The sequence below is a fragment of the Pinus tabuliformis genome, chromosome 8 (assembly GCF_031772625.1).
Source record: "Pinus tabuliformis cultivar Carrire ecotype Pingquan chromosome 8, CPIR1, whole genome shotgun sequence".
NCBI lineage: Eukaryota > Viridiplantae > Streptophyta > Pinopsida > Pinales > Pinaceae > Pinus > Pinus tabuliformis.
In genome coordinates, this window is record NC_142294.1 from 745,788,011 (window position 1) to 745,809,917 (window position 21,907).

Consider the following 21,907-nt stretch of genomic DNA (forward strand, 5'->3'; position numbering starts at 1 on the left):
GTTTTAATTTAATACGGAGACATCCTAAATTCTAACAATTTGATATAAGGCTTTGCCTAGTTTATACAAGTATATACATCTCAGAACATACTAAAAATTACTTACAAAGGCCAGCTAGATCAATAACGATATAGTGAAGCAAGGATATTCACTCTCTATATTATTGTTAGTCCCTGCCATCTAGCAATGGCCAGGGACTATAGGAATCGAAATGTTGTTTTTAGCATTAAATTAAGCTGCTTAACATCCCGAATAAGTAGCTACTATGGCGAATAACCAAACTTTTTGAACAGCAATCGATTTGATCGTCTTATTTAGCCTCTTCCTGAGGCGGGGAGGCTAAAACATATGGTTATATCATATTTGCGCTTCACATTTAGAAATTTAAAAATTTAGCTTGCAAGTAATGCTAGCATTAAATCAAAAAATCAAATGTCAATCATAGTATATTTCTTTAGTATACTAGAGAACAAGCATCTCGCTGTCTCTGCATGTACAGCTGCCACGGCTTCGTCGACAACTGCTATGGCTTTTTCCAAGTGTCCTGATCCGTTGAAGTTCTGACCTTTAGAAAACGAAGCATGCAATTGCAGGAGTGGGAGCAACGGAGGAGTGGCAGAAATGGAGAGAGCGCTGGTTCCTATACCACGTTTTGGAGAATGAAGTTGTGCGGCTCCTTTCATCTACGCCTGCACCATAGAAGACAAGGGATAAAACTTATGCACCACAGAATACAAGGTATAAAACTTATCGGTGCCGTTGAATTTTACTAGGTTCATAGAATTAATTTTTCCCCACAGAAAATCTGGGATGAATAGAATGAGTGTGCTTTGCATCAAATTCAAAAATGATACGACTTCGTTTATCATGCTATGAAGTTACTAGAATTCGTTTATCATGCAGTCACGACATTCGTTTCATAAAAATGAAAGAGGTGGAAGAAAACGAAAATTCATTTATCAATGTTTGATATTAAAACACAAATATTTAAGAAAGGTTATTAGGAGCAAAAATGTGCTGATCTTTTCTTGGAATATTTTTAACAATCATGTGGAAATCTCCAATTATTTATAATTTTCAGCTTATTTGTTGTCTCCGTACTCATACAGAACTTAGCGTCCCTCCTAACAAACTTGTTCGATAACTCCAATTTATAGATCTGTAATTCTAAATCCAAGTTCTGAAATGCAGAAATGTGAGCTGAATTCCATAGCTCGAGTGTTTGGCGCCATAGCCGCTCAAGGCCAGACTACGCCGAACGAGCAGACAGACTTTTCCTTCGTGCATTGTAGAGTGACTGGCACAGGACCACTTTACCTAGGTCGTACCATGGGACAATACTCGCGTATTGTCTATGCTTATTCCTACTTCGACGACATAATTGTAGGGTGGAACAACTGGGATCAAACCAGTAAAAAAGGGTGCGTATGAATTAGACAAGTATTTACGTATTTTAGTGATTACTGACTCACATACATGATAAACACCTAATCTAATTCGTACATCTAATGGTTTGTTTAGTTAATTCATCTGGTTTTCATGATAAATTATACTGCTTGGTTTATAAATGTTCGCAAAAATTTTATTTTTTTCAAAGTTGTGAATTTATTAATATATTCAAAATATATTTTAAATAATAAAAAATTATATTGACAGATTTTCATTAAAAAATTATTTTATCTATTAGTTATATTAAGCGGCCAATAATTATTGTATTGGGTAATTGCAGAACTGTGTTCTTCGGTCTGTATAATTGTTATGGCCCAGGAGCTTGAGTTGCGTGTCAGATTTCATGGGCTCACGAGTTGACACTAGTGCAGGTTCAACCATTCCTGGTCAAAAGTTTCATCAATGGCAAGCATTGGCTTTCGGATAGTGATTAGCTATGCAGGCGCACACCCTTAATTTTTTTTTGAATGCAAGCTGAAATAATTGTTTAAATAATGCCTCTTGTTTTGCACATATTAAAAAAAAGAATATTAGGAGAAAATTGTACCTTTTGCACCTTTCTCTTCCAATTGGATTTGGAATTGCACCTTCTTGTTTTTCCTTTGTAATCCCTCGTCAATGTTAAGGTGGCCCTCGTCAATGTTAAGGTGGCCTGCGGTCTGCTTGATCTGGGTTTTACAAGAAAAGCCTTACCCCCGGGGTGCTTGTCCAGGTGACCAACAACTGCAAATACTGTGATGTTGCTAACATTGTGCTCTGCTTTGCCCTTTCTTAGCCTCTGCTTGCTAAGTTGAAACATTCTCAACCAGACGTTCCTCCAGTTACATGTATTATCTCAGACGGGGTTGTCTCCTTTCCACAGAAAACTGCGAGGAAGCTCGGAGTTCCGAGAGTATCCTTCTCGACTGCCAGTGCTTGCAGTTTCTGCCCTTTCTGCGTTTTAGTTTTGGCAGAAAATGGAGTATATGCAATAGTTTGATACAATCCAAGTGCGGTATTCTTCCTTTTGTGCAATCCAAGTGCGGTATTCTTCCTTTGGCAGTTCTCTGAACTGTTGAGAGAATTTGAGTAGGATAACGGCAATAATTACTATGCCATATGAACGGTTAGCATGATCTCCCTCTAACTGCGAATTGTGTCGCTGTAACTAATCGAAAGGATCTTTACTCTGTTGCTTTTCCAACCACTGATGGATTTCGCTCATACAATGACTGGAGAGCACCATAAACCTGCCGAGCTTTGTGGCCTATGACCCATAGCTTTTTGTTCACAGAGAAAATGAAGACCGGCTACAGGAGATGATTAATGCACTTTCGAGAAGGTTTCACTGCAAATGTAAGAAAGAGTGAACTCCTATATATCCATCTTATCTGTAAACACATGACAGGGAAGGATAAGGCATAGCAGCAGGCCAAGACAACTTTAGTCGCAGAAGTTCAGGCAGATCCAGATTCATAGTAACTAGAAGTTATACATTAGTTACGAATTTAAAAACAAACCTGCATGGACTACACGTTTTATTTATGAGTGCCACTTGTCTCATTGTTTTCCATCAGATGTATGCTGGTTTGTGGTAGTGTGTTCTACCATATCGGTGCCGTTGTTCGACAGAGTGGCAGGTGGTAACTTTACTGGCAAGAACCTTATGGTCGTGATGATACTTTTCAATCCCGTGTCGCTTGATGTGAAGCTTCACGTGGTCACCGAGACTGAAAGTAGGGTTGGAAGAATTGGAAACGCGTAAGATCAAGTGAATGGCGACAATATGATTATTCTCTTGTATTTAGAGATTAAAATAGCACATACGGATGCATTTAACGTGAGGCCGGTAATATTTGGAGGTATCTTGTATATAGTGTTAGATTGAAAAAAACCCAAAATTCTGTAATTTATGGTTAGAATAGTGATTTCGATCATTCATGTAGAATTTGAATGTTGCACCTTGGAGAATGTGAAAATTCATTCAATACGGAAAGGAGTGCCCCTTATCTCTCCATCCTAGATTTGGATAACTAACCAAGCACCTTCTTCATTTTGCCACATCTCCGGAAAGCTGAAAACAAGTTGGTTAAGATTTTAATATTGATATAAAAATTTAAAATGTAACTATTCTGCCATATTCCGAGCATGACAATGTAATTGTTCTGCCAGATTCCGGGTCACACTGCATTTGGTCAGAAGAGTTGTTCCCTTACAATATATTAAGACGATCCAGAAAGAGGACTGGGAAACAAAGTCTCTGTATATGTGATAGGACCATGTGCAAATAGACTGTTACAGAGTCGCTTTTCCTTGTGGCAACACCCTCATTGTCAGAGTTGATATCTATAAAGTTATTGCCCGACAGAACATAAATTTTGTTGCCTTTTGACGTCATATGCTTAAATGGGACTAGGATTTCATACTAAACAGTTTACCCTCCTCTCATTTGAGTCGAAAATGGATGATAGCTGGATCCAGTTTCAACGAATGCTAGGCATCCTTGCAAATTCTCTTCACGTGCATTTTCGCTTTGAAAGAACGCACGTAGATTAATAAACCTGTTTATCTGATCACATAACCTTCATAGCTGTCTTAAATAAATTTATATAGACTCTTCGTAACAAGAGCTGCAGGCAGCCGGAATTCCTGCTGGACATGAAAAAAATTAATAAAACATAATGTGTAGCTTGTTCCTCTATCCACTTAGCTGTTGCAGTTGTTTGGAGCGCTGATGATAAAATGCATACTGCAATATACCAGTATAAAATGGCTACATCTAAATCCTTGTTTTAAAACTTAAAAGATACGAATCTTTGTGATGCAAAATAACATAAATCCCATGCTTATATTTCTATTACTATTAGAAGCTTCCGGAATTCCAAGACAGTCATCTTGGTTCAAGCATTTAAAAGAATCGGTCTCAATGTTATTACCTGGTTTGGAAGAACACGTGACTTGCATTTCACGGTGAGTGTTAGAAAGTTTAAAACAACAAAACTGCGATAAAAAGGAAGGAAATAATAATACAAAGTTTAAAATTATTAAATACATTAATAATTTTGAATTTAAGAAATATAAAATTATTAAATACATTTTGGATATGGATTGGGTGATGACTGAAGAGGTTTTGGATATGGCGAACCAGCCTAGCTGGGTTAATGCAATTGTCAGCCTTGTGTGGCCTCTATTGGCGTGACTTTCTTTTAGCCCTTAATGTCACCTGAACCCCTCTACGCCTGTTCTCCACATATTTACAATGTCCATGACTGCGAGCTGTTCATCTGCCATTAACGAACGAGCTATTTCCAAGGTATATAGATAATACTGAATGTTTTATTAAATTGCACTGTACTATTCCTCTACAGGAAACGCCAGCTGCCTCAAAAGTAACTTAACGAACAAGCTATTTCCAAGGTATATAGATAATACTGAATGTTTTATTAAATTGCACTGTACTATTTCTCTACAGGAAACTCCAGCTGCCTCAAAAGTAACTTAACGAATGAGCTATTTCCAATGTTAAAAGTAACTTGTAAATCCTTCCAGGTTAAGGCATTGTAAAGCCTTCCAGGTCAAGGCAGGGACTTGCTGCGATGCAGCTTCCCTTGTTTGACTTGTTTTTATATCATTTAGAAGATTAAATCACAAAAGAGTTGCTGGAAGAGTCACATACATAACACAAACATGTCATGTTTTATGAATTGTGAAATAAATATGGTTTTATGGTTAAAGTAGAAAGATAATTTTTAAAGACAATTTAAAGTTTTAAATAAATTTATATTCATACCAAAATAAATATTTAAAAAACAAACTTTGTACTTTGTTAATTTAAGGTTACAAGTTCTTATTGCATATTGTTGAAAATATGACATGGAAAAATGTAAACCAAAAAGATGTATATTTATCTTGTAATGACAATCAGATGTCTTGTGTGTATGCATGAATAAGATAAAATGATTCCATTACGGATAAAGTAACTTATATATATATATATATATATATATATATATATATATATATTTTGTAAGCTAGTGTGGTACTCTATTTTCCATTACTAAAAACCATAAGAAGATTACAAAAATGGACAGGTCTCCACCCGCCCTTAAGGGAAACCGGGCTTCGTTACCATCTGAAATGTTTCAAAGCCATCCAAAAACAGTATGTCACCAGCCTATCTATCCATGCTAAATATACATCTATCCTTACTAACAGTTTAAAGATTGCTTTCTGAGACAGTATCATCAAAATATGTATAAACAAAACAACAGAAAATCAGCTGCATAGATAAAAACCTCGACATCTCAGCTGCAAACATTTACTGCTTCGGTACATCCTTTGGTTCTTTCTCTACCTTGATGCCTAAACCCCCCGCTTGGAGCAGCTGCACGATATCATCCATCTTCTTGTCTTGCATCATTAGAGTCACTTGAATGTTTTTCAGCTCCTTTTTCATGGTTGGAATACCTTGAATCAATTCTGCCATCTCTAAAGCAACTTGTTCCATAGCCTTAGCTAATAGACGCTTCATACCCCAGTAGACATGTATATTTTTTAAATCAAATAAAAAAAATAAAATGTTTTCACTTTAAAATATTTTTAAGATGAATAAAATTAATATTTTAAAAGCAACTTTTTCTTTTATATAGTTGAATAGACTTCTATGATTATAAATTAAAAATATTATATATAATTATGGGATAAAAGTGAATATTGACACAGATAAGATTTAGATTATGAATGTTATTTTAAAATAAGTTATTTTGAGACAAAATATATGAAATATTTTTAATCTCATAATATATATATATATATAAACGATGGAAAAGGGTTGAGTTCGAAATATTGAAATTTGAGGCATCTATCAAGGTACTTAACTGTTTCTCTTAGAGTACTAATGTATTTTGATATCAAGATACTTCCACGGTTTCCCTTAGAGTACTAATGTATTTGGATTTGGTAAAAGCTTCACTTCCTTTTTGTTTGTTATTGTTATTCAAAATTTGTTAAAGTAAATGAAAAAACATTACTAAAAAACTAAATTCAAATATGGAAAATGAAACATTTATTTATTTATTTATTATAATAGACTAATAAATAAAGAAAAAGGAAAGGAAATGAAAAAATTACAAATCATATATATTATTTAGGATAAAAAGTATTAAAAAATATATGATGAATATATTTAAATATTATAAAATTAACTAAAGTTTTTTTTTTGTGTAAGTAAGCGTTTGTATTAAAGGAAAATATAGTACAAAAATTCTGCAACTGCAGACAACGGGCCGCTAAACAGCAGGCCTAGCTTCAGGAAACTAGAAAGAATAGACTGCCCACCACGCAGGGCGGCATAGAACCACAAGACTGAAAGGGCAGCCGGAAAGGATAAAATATCCACCTCGGCTCCCAAGAGAAGAAGAGACTAGAGCAGAGCTGAACAAACAGAACCAGAAGAAGAAGGAAAACCGGTCCAAACCAAAGATTCTACCCAACGAGGGTGGAATCATTTGGTCGACCTTTTTTCCCTTTCTTTTTACCGACTTTGACCCAACTATTTGGACTACGTTGGTCAAGAACAATTTGTAAACTGTGTTGGGCTGGAGGTGAAAGCTCCTTGTCTGAATCCGAAGGAGATGACGCATGAGTTCGTTTCTGAGAGACGGGAGGGACTGTTGCTTCCTCGTGACGCACTGAAGGAGAAACCTGTTCTGGCATTTCGTCCATGACTTCCTCATCTTCCTCCTCGTCTTCTTCATCTGAGCTGGAAAAAACATCCATTGGGGGAGGATCATGAGGTTTCCAGCTTTTGGATTTTGGCTTGGATTTGGCTTTCTTTTTTTGGAAGGGCATTGAAGGACACGAACTTTGAAGGTGCCCTGTGAGATGACAATTTCGGCACCGAAAAGCTGTATTCTCGAAATCCAGAGGTTGAGTCCAATGGAAATCACCTATTTTGAGAATGATCTGATCCGGAAGTCCTTTGCTTATGTCTATTTCTGCGCAGATTCTGGCGAAGGTATAAATTCCTTTTAGCCCTCTTGAGGGATCTGTGTTGAGGTAACGACCCAAGGAGTTGCCGATGGCTTCAAATACAACAAAGTTCCATAAATGCGCCGGAAGGTTAGGAAGTCTAACCCAGATCGGGAGTTTGGTGATGACTGCTGTAGAAGGATCAAATTCTGGGAACCACGGAGTAAGGAACAGACCCGCAGAATTCCAAAACCAAGGGCCTTCAGTTAAGACTCTTTGGTAATCCTCACTGTCAACAAACAGTGTTATAAAGAAGCCTTTGGAACAGAAAATAACCTTGCAATTGTTGGTCCAATTTGCATGAATCCATTGGTACAGATCTGCTGTACTAGGCCAAAGACCGTTGAACCTGCAAATGATGCCGAGATCTGCAAACAGCTGGTGTTGTTTATCCAACAGGGGATGTGATAATTCAATGGTGGGGGTATCCTCCAGCTTGTCCACTAATAAGGGTTTGGGGGCATGAGCAGGAGGAGCTCTTTCCTTGTGCTTCTGAGAGTGGACAACATCTTTATAGGAAAAGGTTGCAGCTGAAGAGGATTGTCCAACAGCTCCCCCTCTCAGACGCATGGACAGGGTAATGGAGGTATTTCTTTGAATATTATAACTGGACAGGGGACAGGTATCCTCCAATTGTTTACCTTAATAGAGGAGGCGCTGAAAAGTTGTTGGAATCCTCGCCTTATTTTCCAGGAGTAGCTTGAGGTGCTGCACCAGATCTGAAGATCTCACCCAAAGCAACATTGACTTACCAGAGATAAGTGCTATCTGAACCTGGAATGGTTCTGAAATTTCTGTTTTCTGCGGGCTGCTGTAACCCTGATATCCAGGAAGACTGGTATGCACGTCTCTGTCTGGGAGGGAGGCACTCCAGAGACTCATGGCTGTTATATTTACAAGGTTATCCTTAGTCCATGCCTCCGCTGAGACTTGAGAGTTGAGCCGAAGACTTAAAACCTTTCCAGCGAAGTCCGTTTGAGCTGAAACAGAGACCAGGCCCCTGTTTGGGAGAAAATCTCGAGGGGGCGTTTTATCAAACACATGCCCTGCATCCTCCTTGGTTCCGACAAAGAAGGGTGGCCGAAGCTGGTTCTGGACAACCAAGCTCCAAGAAACCCTTTCTCTCCATCTCCTTTCCCTTTGGACTTTGCTGGCTACTGCGAGATCCTCCGGGCCAAGAGCGTCGGCATAAAATGAGGAAGCCTTCTGAAACCTCCCGGCGGCGCCGCTGAACCAGCTCCGAGGGCCATTCGAACTGACGGCAGAAATGCGATGACGAGGGGGAGGGCCATCAGGCTTTAGCTTTGGAGCGACGGAGGCTGGAACTATGTCCATGATCTCTGCACCTGGAAATCCCGCGTTCGGCTTTTTTCAGCTTTTTTCGCCTCTTCGCTCCGATAAAAACTGTTGTAAAAAATTAACTAAAGTTAAATGTTAGCCCACGGGGTTTTGGATTGACAGTGAATGGGTGCACGCTTAAGGCAGTCCTTGCGATAGGTTACTGGTTCAAATCCCCCATGGGTGCTTACCTACCAAAAAAAAAAGTTAAATGTTATTATAAAATATTATTTTTATAATAAAATTTGTGATATATATATATGTATATGGTAGTAAAGATCAAAAGTAAGTATTGAAAAAAAGAAGGAAAATGAATGTAAATTTATTTCAAAGATTATGATCAATTCAAATGCTACTAAATTGGTGTTTGAAACTTTGTTACTTGTGGGACAAGGGATCTACCTCCTTAGAATGATGAGTCCTCCTAAAATGTGCAAATGTGTACATATAAAAACATTTACATATAATTTTTTTTTCCTTATTATTTATAAATTTAAAATAAAATAACTATAAAAAAATTAGCTCAAATAGGGATGGCATGAGGATAAAGTAGACTGTTGAGGGATAAAAGAGGAGATCATTTAGAAAAATAAAATAATATTAAAGATATTATTACATTAAAATTTAAACATAAATTTTTGGGTGATAAAAAATTAGAAGAAAAAAAAAAAGAACTAAGATATTATAATGAGATAATCAACCTCAATCTCCAAAATAAAAAATACGTTTTTGTCTTGATTCACTTGAAAGAAGTAAATAATCATTGCTAAAAGAGAACAAAATTTCCGAGAGCTATATAATGTAACTAGGAGTTGGTCAACTCCCAAAGTATGATAGGTGTTGGAAAACGAGATAATACTGAGAGGGGGGGGTGAATCAGTGTTATGACCGATTTTAACAATTTTACATCTCTATATGCATGGATTTCTCCAAAAATACGGATGGACTCAGATGTCTCAAACTCATCCAACAAGCAAATAATCTTGGATATTTCCTAAAGTCGTAGATTTTTTACTATTAAACCTACCTATACCTTAGACTTTGGTTTATCATACACCCTTAGGAGTTTTTATATGTGTTATATACCATTGAAAAGGTCTCTCAGGGGACCACACAATGAAACACTCAGTTTTCTCATTTGAGATGAGGCGTTAAGGAAAAAATTTTCTTCAAATCTTCAAATCTATAGCCTCCATTCTTGACTAACCAAACTCCCCATGAACTTGACACAACCAACTCCGACTACCGACTTTGACATAAATGACAACATTTTGCACCGTAGTCTCCCCCTTTGGTTTTGATGAAAACACATCCAAAAATTGTTGGTCATTGATGGAAGAACGACTTGCAAATGTTTTTTCATTCTCCCCCTTTGACATCAATGAAAAAGGGGCCTATATATTCTATATATGACCGTTATCCCCCTGAGGGAATACAATAGGTTCTTGATGATTGTTGTTATATGCACATGTTCCCCTTGAGCTTATAAGAGGCCAATGGCCGATTACTCACTATCTTCCAATTCATCTCTGTACCTATAACCATATTGCATCTCTCCAATGTTGTTTCAAGGTTTGACACTTCATTGGTGTTTGGATTTTAAGAGAATATATATGATAAATCTCCCTTTTTTACTATCCTCTGTCTAAAACGATATGTATGACTGCTAATTTGGATTGCTACTAAACATATTAAGTGCTGTGTCTAGCTTCTTCTCTCCATGTACTCTAGTGTTTGGACTCTTCTCCTTTGATCATGCTCCATTTAAAAATATTTATCAACATATATGGGTTGCACATGCTTTCCAACTGTGAACGGATGCTCGATTCAATACGTACTCATGGTCTTCTACCCCTGTGAATGTTTCCATTTATGTTTTTGTAATAATATTTTGTTGTTTTTGTTTTCTAACTCTTCCACTTTGCTTTTGAGAAGCCACAAGCTAATCATCGCCCTAGATATAATCATTTGTTGTTTTTTTTTGCTCACTAACCTTGTAATGCTCTTGTTGGTCTGGGATTCCATCTGGGTTTTCTTTCCTTGATTTTCTTTGGAATTTTAATCATACAACTATCCTTGACTAATTTAGACAATTGTCGTCTTTCAAAATAAGTTATTGAAGAGATGAGGGAAATATCACTCCAAACTTTTGTATTAAGTACTAAAGGGGTTCTCTAGGAAGAGGCTTGGTGATTCTATCAACTATTTGTTCTTTTTTGGATATATACTCCAACTTCACAATCTAAACAACTACATGTTCTCTAAGAAAGTGATACTTGATAGGTATATGTTTGGTTTTTTAGTGAAGAACAAGATCCTTGGGTATACTTATAGCACTTGTATTATCACATTTGATGGATATAGGTTCATCATAAGTTACCCTCATGTCATGAAGTGTTTGCTTCATCCACACTATTTGAGTGCAACATGTTGCAACTACTATGTACTTGACTTCAATAGTAGACAATTCGACAAAGATTTATGTTTTTCTCAACCGTGCTACCAATGAGGTTCCTATAAAGAAGGAACCACCACTTGTGCACTTTCTATCATATATACAAATAATCAAATCTACATCTATGTACGTAATCAATAAAATTTCTTATCCTTTGGATACCACAACCCATAATCCACTGTGCCTTTTAGACTTCTATTTTTTCTATTTGTAGCTAATAAGTGGCTTTGCTGGGAGTTGATTAGTATCTTTCTACCAAAAAATAGCTTGTATTATGTTTGGTCAAGAGGTCGTTAGATACAAGAAATTGTGAATCATTTATCTAAAAAAAAATTGGTTGACCTTTCGTGACTCATCATCTTTACATAGCTCACATTTAATGACCATAGGAGTACCAAAAGGTGAATACTCCTTCATTCCAAATTTCTTAAATATTTATTTGAGGTACTTTCCTTGGGAAATGCACATGCCTTTTGAAGTGAGTGTAAGTTCTAAACCAAGGAAAAATGAGAGTTCTTCGAGCATGGACATTTCAAATTCATTGTTCATTTGAGATGCAAACTCTTGATTTAGTGAATTTTCATTACTACCAAAAATAATATCATCAACATAAAAAACAACAACCAAGAGATCCTCATTATTAGATTTTATATATAAATTACTGTGAACTATCCCTCTTTTGAACCCTTGCTTCTTTAGATATTTGTCTAGTATGTAATACAATTCCCTTGGTACTTGATTCAGTCCATATAACTCCTTTTACAACCTACATACCTCATTAGGATTGTCTAATAGTTGAAGACCTTTAGGTTGTTCTATATACACCTCTTGTTCAAGTTCTTCATTCAAGAATGTTGATTTCACAACCAGATGATATACTTTCAAATTTTTATGACAAGAAAATGCAAGAAACATTCTAATTGCCTCCAATCTTACTACCGAGCAAAAGTTTATTCAAAATAAAAAACATAATAAAATATAAATAAAATTATAAGCAACATATTAATTTAGAAAAAGTAATCATTAATATTAAAAAAATAAAAAATAATCATTTTTAATTCAATAGGGTGAGTCAAAACTTTAATAATTTTCAAAATCAAATTATTTTCCAAAATTAACTATATGAAATGACGGGAAAGCTAATATACTTGAATTAAAAAGAAAAGTTGGAAAAATAAATTGAAATTATTTGTTTTATATATATATATATATATATATATATATATATATATATATATCTATATATATAGAATTAAATATTTTATTTTAAATAGTTACTTTAATCTTTGTGAAATTTTAAAATATATTCTTTAATGGTACTTTTAATATTAATTTTGAAGGGATCAAATATAGGCCAAACAAATTTACATGAAAACTTTTGATAGAGATGCTTGCAATTGAATTTATATTTAAATTTAGTTAGACATATCAGGAATTATATTCTCATATATATATGTAAAACAACATTTGATTAGAATTGTTTTGTTTTGTTTTGTTTTTTTTTCCTTTTTTTTTTTTCTTTCTTGATTGGAAAAAATATATAATAAAAATCATATAAAATTTTATATTAAATATAAATAGATGTTTAATAATGTGATTAATCCTAAAGACATCTATCTACATTATAAATCATAAAAATTTTAAATCTAATTATATGTTAAATCTTATAAAATTATATATTAAAAACTTAGATTCATCTCAATTTTCAATAAATATTCTTAAATTAAAATATACACCCCTAAAACGAAAGAAAACATAAATTAAAATACAACCTTATATCTCCATAAACACATTCAAATGTCAATGTGACAATATCCTTTATGTAAGCAAATATCAGTTTACACATCTTGTTAACTTTGATGGCCAAAATACCCAATCAAAAGTAATTTGTCCAGAATTTTATTGTTTCCAAAAGAAAATTAAAATAAAAAGCATTTTGAGGATACACCAAATTTTCCGACGTGGACAATAGAACATATGGTCTGTCCCACGTCGGACAGTCCGAAAGTACTGGTCTATCTATAGCGAAATTTGATTGAGAATAACGGTTGAACATGCAAACTTGAACCCAACACTGTAATTACAATTATTTGTGTTAACAAATATTCCACCGTTGTCATTTGGTAACATCCTCCACACTTGCTGCTGCCCTGCACGATCACCTACATCACAAGCACACACATGATCGCTCGATCGCTGTAAATGTATATCACATTTCCCATGCCCTTGCATTTCACTCTAACCTCCCCGCATTCCTCCTCCTCCTCCTCGTCTTTCCCAGTGACCAAATGATCCACGTGGATGTTGGTGGCCACCCACCAACCCATTTGGACCCCCACAACTGTCTCTTTCAGTCTTTTCAGTTTCCTTAATTGTAGCACAACTTACTATTTTTAGCAGTTTTTCAGGTCCTGAACTTCCGGAACCGTTTTGAGGCCCTAAACGACGTTTTTTTGGGAATATGGGGGCAACATGGGTCCAGGGACCGATGTTGCCCTTCCCAACGTGGTAGTACTCGGATAGATCTTTCTAACGAGCTATCGTACGCGTCAAACGGAGATCGTATGCCAAAGTTACGACCCCGAGAAATTGATGTACCAATTTACCCAAACGGGGCCCACAATTTGGCGTTTCATCTTCTTGGGTTAGGTTTCGGGATGTGAAGGGTTTTCCATTGTTTCTCAACAATAAATAGGCCTTCGAGCCTCATTGTAACACAGTTCGGAACAGTTCAGAGGCATGTAGCCGCCACATCTCTTCTCAGAGATAAGCTACCATCGCCCTAGCTGATTTATTTCTATTTCTGTTTGTAAGCACATTTCAATATGTTACAGTAATGAAATAAAGTATTATTTCCGCTGCATCTCAGTATTTATGGTTATCTCATCTCTGTATTTATGGTTATCTCTGTAATTTATTGCGTTCCTGTTTAAATCCGGATCAGTGGTATCAGAGCGGTCTGCTTTTTCTCTGTTTTTCTTTGCATGTCCCCAACGAGGTCGGGATATAAGGAGTTAGGGCTTGAACTGGTCGAACCTTTGCAAGACCAGCCTCGCAAATCCCGACGGCCTCCCATGGCAGATGAGAAGAAAGATGAGGGAGCAGGAGATCCTATCAAAATCTTGCTCGAAGAAGCGCTCGAGCGGCAAAGGAACGCGATGATGGATAGCTTTGCGCAGATCCTTCAGCGGCTACCCAGAGGCGACGCATCGGCTTCCAACATCGACTCTGGAAATGCCACACCCTTCAAGGTACAAGTTAATTTTGAAATCCCCATCTTCGAGGGTAAAATAGACGCAGATGCCGTAGATAAATGGTTAAATCTGCTAGATGGGTATTTTTCTGTTCATGAATTTTCAAGTCGGGAAAAGATTGTTTTCGCCCTTCTCAAAGCAGCCCCCCACGTCAAGGACTGGTGGGAAACCTATTGTGAGCAGAAGGATGAAAGTACTGGCTCACTATTTTCAGCCGCACCCACTTGGAATGACTTTCGGGATGCCATCAAGGAGCAGTATTACCCTGTCGGAAGCTATGAAGACAAATACATCAAATGGACCACACTGCGGCAGGGACGAGACCAAGATGTGCCAGAGTTCACAAACATTTTTTATACCCTTCGCACACAGTTGGGTATCAAAGATTCTGAGCTGCATCTGGTACTCAAATACCGTGGCTGCCTGCACAAATACATCCAGGAAGAGATGGTTTTTTTGAACATTTCCTCACTCGGCACAGCATACCGATACGCTGTCAAAATTGAGCAAAAGTTCAAACAGAAGAAGCGAGACTTTGGATCTGCAAATCCGAAGCCCAAAGGACAAAGCCAAGGCGGGATGACCCAAGACAACCCGTCGAAACCGCAAGAAAAGAACAACACCACGAAGCCGAAGAAGGACACAGGAAAGTGGTGTGAGTTCCACAAGAGTCCCACTCATAACACGAGTGAGTGTCGGACCAAGCAGTCGCTGGTGGCTGAGTTGAAGGCTTCCGAATCAGATGCATGTTCCGACCCTGAGCCAGAACTCGACAAGGGGAATGGCAAAGGGAAGCAGATCATTGATGCAGATCCCAGCGCCACTGTTGCCACCACCAAGATCCAGAAAGATGAGCTCGAAAATCCAGAAGAGGGGGAGCGTCTTTTCCACTCACAGATGTGGGTGAAGGGTTCGCCGCTACAATTCATTGTCGACAGTGGCAGCGAAAAGAACCTTGTTTCAGCAGAGGTCGTGAAGCGGTTGGGCCTACCGACTACACCTCACCCACAGCCATACAGTATCGGGTGGCTTCATGAAGGACGAGATTTGAAAGTTCGCCAGCAGTGTCGCCTTCCCTACAGTATCAAACCCTTCACAGACGAGGTATTGTGTGATGTTACACCTCTGGATGTTTGCGATGTATTATTAGGCCAACCATACTTGTGGAGGCGACATGCTGTGTATGAGTCAAGACCTCGTGCTGTCATTATTTCTTTGAATAATTCATTATACAAGATACCAGAGGTAGCCCCACCTACTGCCACATCCTTGATCACTACCAAGAAAGGCAGCAAGCTCATATCACAGACCAGGAAATTCATTTGTCTGGTTCACTCCCAAAATAAGGGGAAGATTGTTGCTACATCCATGACCCCTGTAAAGGGTTCCTCTACACAGCAGCAACAACAAAGGGATACGGTCATGACAAAACACAGGAACAACTTCTCCTCACCCACATGGGTACCACACAAGTTTCAGGTGGGCAACAAAGTCTGGTTGCATCGACAGAAAGAACGCCTTACCAGAACCCATCAGAAGCTCAGATCACTCCAACATGGCCCTTACAATAGTACCAAGGCTATGGGGAACAATGCTTTGGAGCACATCATTCCTCCATTCCTTCACCGGCACCAAATGTTCAATGTGGACCATCGTCAACCATGCTTCCCACCATCACTCGACACATCAGAGATTGCAGGACAAGTTCAGCAGATGGAGGAACTCAACGCAATGGGGACCATTGCTTCCTAAGGGGGGAGGAATGATCCAGGTGGATGTTGGTGGCCACCCACCAACCCATTTGGACCCCCACAACTGTCTCTTTCAGTCTTTTCAGTTTCCTTAATTGTAGCACAACTTACTATTTTTAGCAGTTTTTCGGGTCCTGAACTTCCGGAACCGTTTTGAGGCCCTAAACGACGTTTTTTTGGGAATCTGGGGGCAACATGGGTCCAGGGACCGATGTTGCCCTTCCCAACGTGGTAGTACTCGGATAGATCTTTCTAACGAGCTATCGTACGCGTCAAACGGAGATCGTATGCCAAAGTTACGACCCCGAGAAATTGATGTACCAATTTACCCAAACGGGGCCCACAATTTGGCGTTTCATCTTCTTGGGTTAGGTTTCGGGATGTGAAGGGTTTTCCATTGTTTCTCAACAATAAATAGGCCTTCGAGCCTCATTGTAACACAGTTCGGAACAGTTCAGAGGCATGTAGCCGCCACATCTCTTCTCAGAGATAAGCTACCATCGCCCTAGCTGATTTATTTCTATTTCTGTTTGTAAGCACATTTCAATATGTTACAGTAATGAAATAAAGTATTATTTCCGCTGCATCTCAGTATTTATGGTTATCTCATCTCTGTATTTATGGTTATCTCTGTAATTTATTGCGTTCCTGTTTAAATCCGGATCACCAAATTAAACATGTGAGATGGCATCCGAGCCATCTCTGTGCACGCAACATTGGTAGCCTCGCCATCTACAATATTACTGAACTTCCACAATCTGAAACTCATCCAACCGTCGTCTCGCGTCAATCCTCCAACAACCAAACCCTTCTTGGAGTTGCCGGATAGTAGGACCAATTCCCCCTCCTCATCCACACAAGGAGATGAAGGAGGAGGCCTAAGCTTCCCGACACATTCCCAGCGCTTCGTTTGCAAATCAAAATAACAGCACTCTTTGCTATATTTTTCCAACAGGTAAATTCTGTCATCCAAAATAGCAGAGGAGATCCATGTGGAGGAGACGCCCCTTTTGAATTGGCATGGCAGCGGATCCAACGACTCCCACACACCTGAATTCAAATCGAGCATCTCCGCACATAATGGATCGAGTTCTTCTCCTTCAAAATCAGAGATCCCTCCAACAACGAAGATATGATTATGGCTGGGACCTCCAAGGTAGCAGAGCAGGGGATGTTGATGCCTCCAACAACTCATGGGAGGGCTCTCCTCCCATTTACTTTTTGGATTTAGAAAACTCAATTTGTAGTTAATACGGCGCCCTGCGAGGTAGAATAAAATCCCATACCCTTCCTCAACGTTCACCATAACACTGCGAGGCTCTTCTAATTTCTTGGAATCGATTAATGGAGGCAGACTGATATGACTCCACCTCCAGGCCAGCGGATCGAATCCTATTACTCAATTTTTGGCAGAGCAGAGGTTTTTTGATTGCCCGAGAACAAATAGCCAGGGCTTGGATGCGTGAATGGAATAAGAGAGTTCGTGTAGCAAATGGCTGGACGCGATGAAGGAGTGCCATTCCTTGCAAACCAGGGCCGCATTCAAAAGGTCTGTAACGGGAAGAGAAGCAAGAATTATGTGGATCAACCCATCAGGTAGCAACGATATACAGAGTGACGATCCCTCAATTTTATCCATCGAAATTTCGTTTCGCCTCCTCTAACTGGAAGTATGTGTTGGATTTATAGAGGGAGACATGGAGAGTCGTGGATGAGGATAAGAGCTATTGAACCCAACAGATGGGGTTTTTCTGCTTTGGTGGAAGAATATTGACTGTATGGCTCTTTGACTGGCAATAAAAAGAACGAGTCGGAGTGGCAAGGCATAAACTTAGCATAACCATTCAACCCGCCATGAAAATGGATGGATCCAAATAAGAAAAGGGGTTGTCCATTTCTCATTATCACCGGTGGATTTCAAAGTACTTCAGCACAACCAATTGGTTAAATTAAATGATTTTAAACACAAAAAGCCATTTTTTAATTCGCAACGACACGCCATGTCAACATTAGATTCTACCGACTGGCCATAAAATCAGACTCGGTTAGATCAGTCAGCGTCATTGCTTAAATCGTTCTCCAAACATTTAAAATCTTTCTTGACACAGCGAACTTGGCTTTATTTTATCCTTTATAGGGAGCAATTGGTAACACCAAGATTAATTGAGTAAAGTCGATTAATTGGGTAAACTCTTAAGTTCAAATTCAAGATTCGAATGATAACAGTAAAAGGCTAAAATTTAGGACGAAGAGCACCTTGCTTATTATTCAAAACTAATTTTCGAAAACAAGTAACTCGAAAATGACTGCAGCGTTGATGAACATGACAGTCATATGGTATTTAACCTCGTTCCTGGGGCCACTACTTTGAGGAGGGACTTATAGCATGGAGAAGCAGCTAGTATTGGTGATTATCAAACCCATATGGTATTGATCTTCTGGTTAGTGCTAATAATTTGAACTGGGCTTTTGTGCAAGTGGACAACATTTTCTTCACTGATTTTGCAAGAATTCATGGGAATTTCTGGTGATTTCAAACACAAAAGAAATACACAGAGAACAACATTCTGATTTCAATACAGGATCTTACTCATATAAAAGAAAAGAAAATTGTTACATAAATATCTTCCTCTGTAGAGGGATTACAACACAAATGCTTCAGTTTCAGCATCTGATTTTACTATCTCAGAAAAACTACAGTTTCAGCACTACTGTGCGTTGCAGATAAAAAAAAACTCTTCTTCTCTAATTCTACACTCTTCTGTATCTGCCCTTGCATTTTTTTATATATATAGAACAACACAAAATCTTACAATACATGTTGCTTGTGCCCATACTTCCGTAAAATAGAAAATAATAAAATTAAAAATTTCACCCACATTTACCAACCGTAGTAAATATCATTAATTACACGGCTGAAAATATCTTATCGGAATTTAATGCATGGCTTATCACAACATCGCACCATCGCATCGGCGGATAAGGAGCAAAGAGCTTAACGCGCAGAAGTTTAAGATTTGCAATCTGCGATCGCATCGCAGACAATACAAGGATGCAACGAAGGGTGACAAGGGAAAGTGCGATATGCGATCAGATCGCATCGCAGGTTACTGTAGTTAAAATTACATTCCAACACTCCCCTTTAATTTCAACTACTGGGTTTCTTTTGCATACCCAGGCATTTCCTGAAATGATCAAAACTTTTCTTTCCCAAGGGTTTTGTCAAGATGTCAGCTAACTGATCCTCTGTTCTGCAGTGCTGCAAAACAATCTCACCGTTGTTAACCAATTCACGTATGAAGTGAAATTTGGTGTCTATGTGCTTTGTCCTTTTATGAAAAACAGAGTTTTTAGACAATGCTATTGCTGAGCTATTGTCACAGTAAATGGTTGTGCCATTTTCTTGTTCATGACACAAATCTCTTAGAACTCTTCTCAGCCAGACTGCTTGGCATGCTGCAGCTGTTGCTGCCACATACTCTGCCTCTGTTGTTGACAAAGACACAACTGGTTGCTTCTTGGAAGCCCATGAGATGGCTCCCGATCCCATATGAAACACATATCCAGATGTGCTTTTCCTATCATTAACACTTCCAGCCCAATCATTGTCAGTGTAACCTGTCAACATGAAACTTTCAGAAGAGGAGTATAAAATACCAAACCCCTTCGTTCCATTCACATACCTTAGAATCCTCTTGGCTGCCTGCCAATGAGTCTCTTTCAGTCTTTGCATAAATCTCGAAATTAAACTCACAGCGTGCATAATGTCCAGCCTAGTTGCGGTCAAGTACATAAGGCTGCCAACTATGCTCTTTTACAGTTTTGGATCAAAATATTTGCTACTGTCTTCTTTGGTCAATTTCAACCCCACTACAGTTGGAGTCATAGCTGCATTGATTTTCTGCATGTTAAATCTCTTCAACACTGCTTCTACATATTTATTTTGAGAAATGAAAACACCATTTTCACTTTGGTCTACTTCAATTCCAAGAAAATATCTTAACAAGCCCAAGTCAGTCATTTCAAATTCACTTTTCCTAACTTCTTTAAAATCAGCAATGAAAGAAGCATCATTGCCATTAACAGATCATCTACATATAAAACAACAATAATAATCTTACCATCATTTTGTTTTATGTAGAGTGTGGGTTCACCATCACACTTATCAAACCCATTCTCAATTAGATAAGCATCTATTCTGTTGTACCATGCTCTTGGAGCTTGCTTCAGCCCATAAAGAGCCTTCTTCAGTTTACAAACTTTATGCTCTTGGCCTTCAACTTCATAGCCCATAGGTTGATCAACATAAACCTCTTCTTTTAATACTCCATTTAGGAATGCAGATTTAACATCCATCAGATAAATCTTCCATTTGTGTTGTGCTGCAATAGACAACACTGTTCTGATTGTTTCCATCCTTGCTATTGGTGCAAAGGTTTCATCATAGTCTTTGCCTTGTTGCTTCTTATAGCCTTTCACAACAAGTCTTGCTTTGTGCCTGTCAATCTTACCTTCAGCATTGTTTTTGGTCTTATAGACCCACTTAACTCCAATGGCATCTTTGCCTTCAGGGAGATCCACTAACTCCCATGTTTTACTCTTCTTAATTGCACCAATTTCTTCATTCATTGCTTTAATCCATTTATCTTCATTTACAACATCTTCAAAATGAACTGGGTCATCAACATGACAATACAAAGCGAATAATGAATTCAGACCGGTATTGTTACTTACCTCTCCTTGTTCATAAATCTCATTCAGATTTCTGAATCTTGGTCTTCTTGGTGTGCTTGGAGTTCCATCCGAACTTGAGGGTATTTCTGATCCCTGTGATGTGCTTGGAGAAGCACTTCCTTGACTTCTCAAGGCTGTTCGAATTCCAACTTGTGGTGTGGTTTGTTGTACTTGCTGTGGTGGAGGAGGAGCCACCAAGGAAGGATTATTTGCTGTTGTCCCTTCCTCTTCTTCTTCGTGAGACACAATTGTCTTCACATTCACTGTCTTCTCTAAGCTTCCATCCCAAGCTTCATCTTCAATGAACTGCACATCTCTGCTTACTATCAATTTCTTGGTGGATGGATTATAGAGTTTGTATGCTTTTGACTCATCACAATAGCCAATAAAGACACACTTCTCCCCCTTACTATCAAGCTTTTGCCTTCGCTGATCCGGTATATGTGCATATGCCACACAACCAAATACTCTCATGTGAGTGACAATTTGTTTTTGACCACTCCATGCCTCTTCTGGTATTTTGTTCATGACAGCTTTAGTTGGGCATCTATTCAAGATGTAAACTGCGCAAGTGACAGCTTCTGCCCAATACTCATGCGTCAAGTGCTTTGCCTTTAGCATACTTCTGACCATGTCAAGAATGGTCCTATTCTTCCTTTCAGTTACACCGTTTCGCTGAGGTGTATACCTCGCAGTGAACTGCTTTTGTATGCCATTCTCTCTGCAAAAATGCAGAAAGTCTTTGGAGATGTACTCTCCTCCTCTATCTGTTCTGAGCACTTTGATATAATGCCCACACTGCTTCTCAACAAGAGTTTTGAAGTGGCGGGATTTCTCAAACACTTCACTATTCTGTTTCAGCATGTACACCCATGTCTTTCTGGTGTAATCATCAATAAAAGTTAAAACATATTTAT

General features: G+C 38.2%; 1 protein-coding gene across 1 annotated transcript; it reads right to left on the reverse strand.

Annotated features, from left to right (window-relative positions):
- Positions 1-16,908: 16,908 nt before the first annotated feature.
- Positions 16,909-17,562, reverse strand: LOC149237740 (F-box/kelch-repeat protein At1g23390-like). Its single transcript, XM_089369376.1, has one exon. It carries the CDS (start codon positions 17,560-17,562, stop codon positions 16,909-16,911), a length of 654 nt encoding a protein of 217 aa, XP_089225502.1.
- Between the last annotated feature and the right edge of the window lie 4,345 nt (positions 17,563-21,907).